General features: G+C 42.6%; 1 protein-coding gene across 1 annotated transcript in view; it reads left to right on the top strand.

Moving 5' to 3' along the window:
* LARP6 (La ribonucleoprotein 6, translational regulator) overlaps positions 1–3,048 on the top strand; it is a 30,575-nt gene extending 27,527 nt beyond the window's left edge. The window contains exon 3 of the mRNA XM_007957155.2: positions 1,981–3,048. Within this exon, the coding sequence (XP_007955346.1) occupies positions 1,981–3,048 (1,068 nt within the window). The remainder of the gene's footprint in view (positions 1–1,980) is intronic.
* The last annotated feature ends 4,861 nt before the right edge of the window (positions 3,049–7,909 follow it).

The following is a 7,909-nucleotide window of genomic DNA, read 5'->3' on the forward strand; positions in this document are numbered from 1 at the left end:
TTGAAGAGGGTCTGTGCAGTCCTTCTGCCTAGTCTGCCATATTGCCGGAACTCCCCCTGCCCATTTTAATGAGCTCTGCCTTCTTGAGTTCCCTTTAAGTTCCTGTTTCAGGCTCAGGGGCACCTGGAGCTCCTGGTTCCTTTGCAAGGCAAGTACATTGGCCTGGCTTAAAAGGACTCTGAGGAGCTCTAATAGTATAGTGGTTAAAGCATTTAACTGCTAACCAAAAGGTCAATAGTTCTAACTCAGTGGGAGAAAGTTAAGGCAGTCTACTTGCATAAAATTTTTAGCCTTGGAAACCCTATGGGGCAGTTCTGCTCTGTCTTTTGTTGTTGTTATGTGCCGTCAAGTCAGACCCGGCTCACTGCGACCCCTCCTTGGGTTTCCGAGGCAGTATCACTACGGATGTAGATTGCTCCATCTTCCTTCCGAGGAGTGGCTGGTGGGTTTGAACCGCCAGCCTTCTGGTCAGCAGTCAAGTAGCTTAGGCACTATACTACCAGAGCTCCTCTCTGTCCCGTAGGGTTGCTATGAGTTGCAATTGACTCAAATGGTAGTGGGTTTTGTTTTGTTTTGTTTTGTTTTGTTTGGATTTAAGAGGACTCAGGGTGATTTTGCCATTCCTGGCTCATGTTATCCACTCCACCCACCTCCACCATTTCTTTGGGATGACTCATTCTCCCTAGTGCTACCCTCACAGGAAGAGGGCCACTAGAAAATTACTATTTTACAATATAAATATAACTTTCATGTACTCCAACATTGTTACACACAATTTCTACTAAAGGAGGAGGAGGGATGATTATTCCATCATTCTCCATAAGAAGAATGCTGACTTTAATTCCAGTTGAAATAGTCCATTTTACTCCCATGTGATATTGCAGTGAAATGTGAAAGCTCTTTTGGAAACTACTTTGTAGCAAATGCAGGAATGTAACTCCAGAGAAGCACTTGAGTGTTATAATCTCACTCCTATCAATGGTAGCACATCCTATTGAATGATAGCGTGTAATAATTATTGAGTACTCATTATGAGGTTGGTGCTTTCCTAATCAAAACAAATCAAACCTGTTGCCATCAACTCAGTTCTAACTCATGAAGACCCCTTATGTGTCAGTAGAACTGTGTTCACTAGGGTTTTCAATGGCTGTAATCTTATAGAAGACCACCAGCCCTTTCTTCTACAGTGCCGCTAGGTGGATTCAAACTGCTAGACTTCTGGTTAGTAGTGAAGAACAAACTGCTTGCCCCACCCAGAGACCTTTGCGTATGCATTGTTGTTGTTGTTAGTTACCATCAAGTTGATTCCAACTCATGGCAACCCTATGTGTGCAGAGTAGAACTGCTGCTCCATCGTATTTTCAAGGCTGTGACCTTTCAGAAGCAGATCAGCAGGCCTGTCTTCTGAAGTGCCTCTGGGTGGGTTTGAATTGTCAGCCTTTCAGCTAATAGTCAAGAACTTAACTGTTTGTGCCACCCTGGGACTTTATATATATGTATATATGTGTGTGTGTATATATATATATTTATTCATGTAACTTGTATATATTTATTCATGTAATATATATATTTATTTATTCATGTAATCCTCATGACAACTCTATTAACATATTCATTTTACAAAAGAAGAAGTTGAGACTCTGAAAGGTTTAATAACTTATAGCTAGTTAGAGATGGGCTTTGGATTTGTTTATTCAACAGCCTTACTCCAGAGTCTAGAGGGTTAACCTCTAAACCTGTGCAGAATAGAACATTTCCATTACCACAGAAAGTTCTTTTGGACAGCATTGTTCTAAACTGTGCTGCTTCATTTGAAGTTGTAGAACATGTGTTCATTCACTACATTTTTAAGTGCCTACATATACTAGATATGATTCTAGATACTAAAGGTACAGTAATGGGGAGGGAGGGAGATTATAGAGTAAACAAGGGTGGAGAAGGACATTAGGTTCTGTTTCTGATTTGCTTTGTGTTCTTCAGGTGAAACACCTTACACGGGACTGGAGAACTACAGCTTATGCCTTGAAGTATTCAGTGACCCTTGAGCTAAATGAGGATAACCGGAAGGTGAGGAGGACCACCCCTGTCCCACTGTTCCCCAATGAGAACCTTCCCAGCAAGATGCTTCTGGTCTATGATCTTTACCTGTCCCCTAAGCTGTGGGCCCTGGCCACCCCCCAGAAGAATGGCAGGGTCCAGGAGAAGGTGATGGAGCACCTGCTCAAGCTCTTTGGGGCCTTTGGCATTATCTCATCAGTGCGGATCCTCAAACCTGGAAGAGATCTGCCCCCTGATATCCGGAGGATCAGCAGCCGGTACAGCCAAGTGGGGACCCAAGAGTGCGCCATTGTGGAGTTTGAGGAGGTGGAAGCGGCCATCAAAGCCCATGAGTACATGATCTCAGAATCTCAGGGAAGAGAGAACATGAAAGCTGTCCTGATTGGTATGAAGCCACCCAAAAAGAAACCATCCAAAGACAAGAGCCATGATGAGGAGCCCACTGTGAGCATCCACCTGAATAAGTCCCTAAACAAGAGAGTTGAGGAGCTTCAATACATGGGTGATGAGTCTTCTGCCAACAGCTCCTCCGACCCTGAAAGCAACCCCACATCTCCAATGGCTGGCCGGCGGCTTGTGGTTAACAACAAGCTCAGCCCTTCAGGCCACCAGAATCTCTTTCTGAGCCCAAATGCCTCCCCTTGCTCAAGTCCTTGGAGCAGCCCCTTGGCCCAACGCAAAGGCGTTTCCAGAAAATCCCCACTGGCCGAGGAAGGTAGACTGAACTCTAGTACCAGCCCTGAGATCTTTCGCAAATGCATGGATTATTCCTCTGACAGCAGTGTCACTCCCTCTGGCAGCCCCTGGGTTCGGAGGCGCCGTCAAGCTGAGATGGGGACACAGGAGAAAAGTCCTGGAGCAAGTCCCTTGCTCTCTCGGAAGATGCAGACTGCAGATGGGTTACCTGTGGGGGTACTGAGGCTCCCCAGAGGCCCCGACAACACCAGGGGATTTCATGGTGGACATGAGAGGAACAGGGCTTATGTATAATAAATATCTTCTATTTTTAATATCAGCTCCATTGAAAGCCACCGTTGTTTTCAAGGTTCTAACAAATACCTGGCATGACATAGAATGTAATTAAGTCCCTTTGAAAGATTTTGTACACATGTAGACCTCATAATTTATATATTTGTAATGTATATAAATTGTCTGGTACACTATGGTTTTAAGATCATCTTCTAGTTCAGAACACCCGTTTTCCCTAGCATGGCCATTATTTTGATGATGCCTGATGTGTGTGAGAGTCATGCTTTGCAGGGCTGTTGAATAGGGGCACCCTGGGGGAGGTCTGGTGGAAGGTCCCTTCTTTGGGACAGGGTTCTTCCCTGTGGTCTCTGAGCTGTTCTCAGTAGTTCATGCAAGGGCTTCCTGAGATCCCAAAGGAGTTCTCTTGTGCAACAGCAACTAGTTAAGCTGATAGCATGGTGTCTTATAGGACTAAATGTGTTTCCTGTCAAGTGAATAAATAATAAAACACCCATCTGGAGTGCTGACTCTGAGGTCATAGACTGTCTGACAAAAGTCTGTTCCCGTCCAACAAGGCTGTGTGTAGTGTCATGAGGCACTAAGGAGCTTAGCAGAGGCATATTTCCCAAATGTACCGTGGACAGCCCTGGCTCTTTTCTTGGGGATCCTGGCAGACTAAGAAGACTGCAGAGTTTGGGCAGATCTTAGAGTACCACCTCTCACATCACAGTGAATCATGCAGAGCAAAGGCAGCTTGGTATAGAGCAATGGGTTGTCCAGATATGGTTTCCAAAGCAGTAGCATTGACATCACCCAAGAACTTGTTAGAAATATAAATTCTCAGGCTCCACCTGAGACCCCCTGAATCAGAAACTCTGAGACAGGAGCCCCAGAATCTGTATTTTAACAAGCCCTCAGGTGATTCTGATGCACACTGGATTGGGAACTGCTGGTATAGGGAAAGATTTTGGACTTTAGGTAAAATAGTTTGAATCTCACTTAAGTCATCTAAGCCTTATCATGTCCTCTGTGAAGTGCTCTATTGTGTCATCAGTATCTGGAATGCAATAGGCTCTCCATAAATGTTAGTTCCTTTTCCTTCTCATTTGGGTTAATCTCCATTACCATCTGAAATAGCCTTAAAAAGCAGTAGCAAAAAGCACTGACGTGAATTCCAGGGTTGGCTTATCCAGTTGCTATTTAGGCAAATCATGTTTAATAGTATTTGTTAATAATTAATGAACAGTTATTAATTAGATACCAGAGACTATGCTAAGGGCTTTCCATGTACTATCTCATTTAATCCTTCAACAACCAAATGAGAAAGGTCCAGTTATTATCTCCATTTTACACCAGAAGAAACAAACTTTATGTAGGTAACTATTTCTCCAAGGTTTAATGGCTAGATTGGTGGAGTTAGGTTTGTACCTAGTGATCTGACTCAGAATCCCATGGTCGTGACCAATAGATGGTACTCAGCATCTCTGAACTTCACTATCCACATTAAAAAAAAAAAAAGTAACAACCACAAAACGAGTTAATATTTATCAGCATCCTCCTATGTGCTAAGCATTTTGCTACACTTCTTACTTCATTCATCCTTCAGTACACTTAAATGACATCCTACCAGGTTTACACCTGAAGATGTTAAGGTAGGGTAATCATATTCATCTCAAGCAATTGTGAAAATGGAAAAGATAGTGTATAGGCAGTCCCCAGGTTACAAATGTCCAACTTACATGTACAACCTGTAGTTCAGAACCAATTCTCATAAAGCCTATTATATTAAAAATTCATACATACAATGGTTCGTAATAACAAGTGAACACTACTTTGTAAAGCACATCAAAACATTATTTTTGCTATTACTGTATTATTATGTTAAAGATGTTTTTGTGTATCTGGAAGTGTTTCTTTAATGTCTTTTTATGCCTAGAAAGGTACACTATATATTATATACTATGACAGACATTTGACTAATTGATGTTAGATGGAAACCATAACTAATTTTTACAACATATGTACAAATTCAGCTTAAAGACAGGTTTAAGAACTAAACACACTCATAATCCTGGGACTGCCTGTATTTTAAAGTATATAAAATACTCTGTACAAATTACTGTGAGGTGCCATTGAGTTGGTTCTGACTTGTAACAACCGTCTGTAGAATAGAACAAAACACTGCCAGGTCCTGCACCATCTTCACAATCCTTGCTGTGTTTAAGCCCATTGTTGCAGCCATTATGTCAGTCCATCTCATTGAGGGTCTTTCTCTGTTTCACTGACTCTGTACTTTACCAAACATGATAGCCTTTTCCAGGGACTGGTCCCTCCTGATAACATGTCCAAAGTACGTGAGATGAAGTCTCACCTTTCTTGCTGCCAAGGAGCATTCTGGCTGTACTTCTTCCAAGACAGATTTATTCATTCCTCTGGCAGTCCATGGCCATCTTTGCCAACACTATAATTCAAAGGCATCATTTTTTTCCACAAAAACAAAATAAACTCACTGCCATCAAGTCAACGTCGAGTCAATAGTGACCCCTTCTTGGGTTTCTGAGGCGGTATCTCTATGGAAGTAGATTGCCCAGTCTTCTTTCTGAGGAGTAGCTGGTGGGTTTGAACCTCCAGCCTTTTGGTTAGCAGTCAAATACCTTAGGCACTATGCCACCAGAGTCTTATTTATATATTGTCCAGTTTTCACATGCATATGAAGAGATTGAAAATACCATGATTTAGGTCAGGTGCATCTTAGTCCTCAAAGTAACATCTTTGCTTTTTAACGCTTGAAAGAAGTCTTTTGCAGCACATTTGCCCAATGAAATACATTGTTTGATTTCTTGACTGCTGCTTCCATGGGCATTGATTGTGGATCCCAGTAAAATGAAATCCTCGACAACTTCAGTAGTTTCTCTGTTTATTGTGATGTTGCTTATTACAAATTAGGAATTTATTATTATCTAGCTAGTAGGATGGTGTGTTCCAGAATACCCAGATGAATTTATTTTAACAGAAATGAATTTTGCTTTCTTCTCAGGTGAGTAAACAACTCTGGGAATGTCTACCACTACTTACTGTAGGCGTTCAAAGGCCTGTGTCTGGGCTGTAGGCTGCCAGGCCTCCTGACCCTGGGCAGTACCATGGCCTCCCTCCCTCCAGGTCTCTCCCTGCGCCTTTTTCCCTCTCTCCTCCCATATGCCCCTGCCTGATCCTGCCCCGCAGCCACTCCATCTGTCCCTGTGCTGTTGAGCCATCTGGGCCTCACCTGCTCTTGGCCTTGTTACACTTGGGTCGTTCCACCCCTTTATGCTCTAGCACACAAGGTACAGCTCTATTTTTATTTTTTCATTTTAAGAGTTTGTTTTACATTCAACATTACGTGTACATTTTGTTTCACTCCCCATTTAGTATGCCCAACCCGAGCCCAGTCTCCTCCCCTCCATGCCCAGTAATCCTCCCCCATGTCCCTCATAGTTATGTACTCCTGTTTGTCCTGTATTTACTCCATGTGAATGTTGCCCCTCTGGTGCCCCATGGTCTATTGCTCCAAGGGATATATTTCCATGGAGTATGTGGGTGCATCACCCTGGGTTAAGTGGTCTGCATGTACAGCTTGTTAACTATTTTTAGAGTCACTCCTGTAGATCAAAATGACTTTTTAGAAGTCTTATATCTTTACCTTTATACATGAATACAGATGAACTTGGCTTTTCATCTGTGTGGTTATGAAGGAAATCTGAATTTGGGGTCAGCAGAGTTGGGTTCTGGTCTTGGCTTTTCTGGTAAGTAACTGACCTCGAGGAAATAATTTCTTTTTGGATTCATGGTTTCCTCATCCAACCAGTGTATGACAATAAGATGTTCCTTAAATAAGGCCATGAATGTGAAATGCTTTCTGAAAGGAAAAGTACTTTGTAGATGTTGGTCATTACTTAACCCTGTTCTCTGATAATCTCCTTCCTAGACACACTTTCCTCTTTCTGTTGCTATGGCTCCTAACTCCAATTCACATTAGAATGACATAGAGAGCTTTTAAAAACTACCTATGCAGAGTTTCTTTTTGGGGTGATAAAAAGGTGTTGAAAATAACTAGTGATGATAGCTGTACAACACTGTGAATATAATGTCACTGAATTGTACTTAAAAATGTTAAAATGTCAAATGTTACATATATTTTCCAAACCAAGCCAGTTGCCATTGAGTCAACTCTAACGCATGGCAGCCCTATGTGTTTCAGAGTAGAACTGTGCTCCACAGGGTTTTCAAAGGCTATGACGTTTCAAAAGTAGATCCCCAACACTCTCTTCTGAGGTGCCTCTGGGTGGGTCTGAACCACCAACCTTTCAGTTACTGGCTGAGTGCTTAATTGTTTGTGTCCCGCAGAGACTCTTATATATTTTACCACAATTTAAAAAGGCAGGGCAGGAAACTGCCTATGACCAGGCTCACCCCTAGGCATTCTGATTTAATTGGTTCTGAGGTGAGGCCTGGGCATAAGTATTTTTTAAAACTGCCTAAACCCACTGCTATCGAGTTGATTCTGACTCATAGTGACCCTTTAGGACAGAGTAGAAGTGCCCCATAAGGTTTCCAAGGCTGTAAATCTTTACAGAAGCAGATTGCCTCATCTTTCTTCTGCAGAGCAGCTGGTAGGACCAAACTGTTGACCTTTTGGTTAGCAGCCTAATGCTTTACCCACTACGCCACCAAACCAAAACAAAACCAAACTCACTGCCATGGAGTCGGATCCACCTCATAGCAACCCTTCCTTGGGTTTCTGAGGTGGTATCACTACGGAAATAGATTGCCCAACCTTCCTTCCAAGGAGTGGCTGGTGGATTTGAACCACCAGCCTTCTGGTTAGCAGTCAAATGCCTTAGGC

This window comes from Orycteropus afer, unplaced genomic scaffold (genome assembly GCF_000298275.1).
Source record: "Orycteropus afer afer isolate SDZICR_OR568_19922 unplaced genomic scaffold, OryAfe1.0 scaffold00015, whole genome shotgun sequence".
NCBI classification, from domain to species: domain Eukaryota; kingdom Metazoa; phylum Chordata; class Mammalia; order Tubulidentata; family Orycteropodidae; genus Orycteropus; species Orycteropus afer.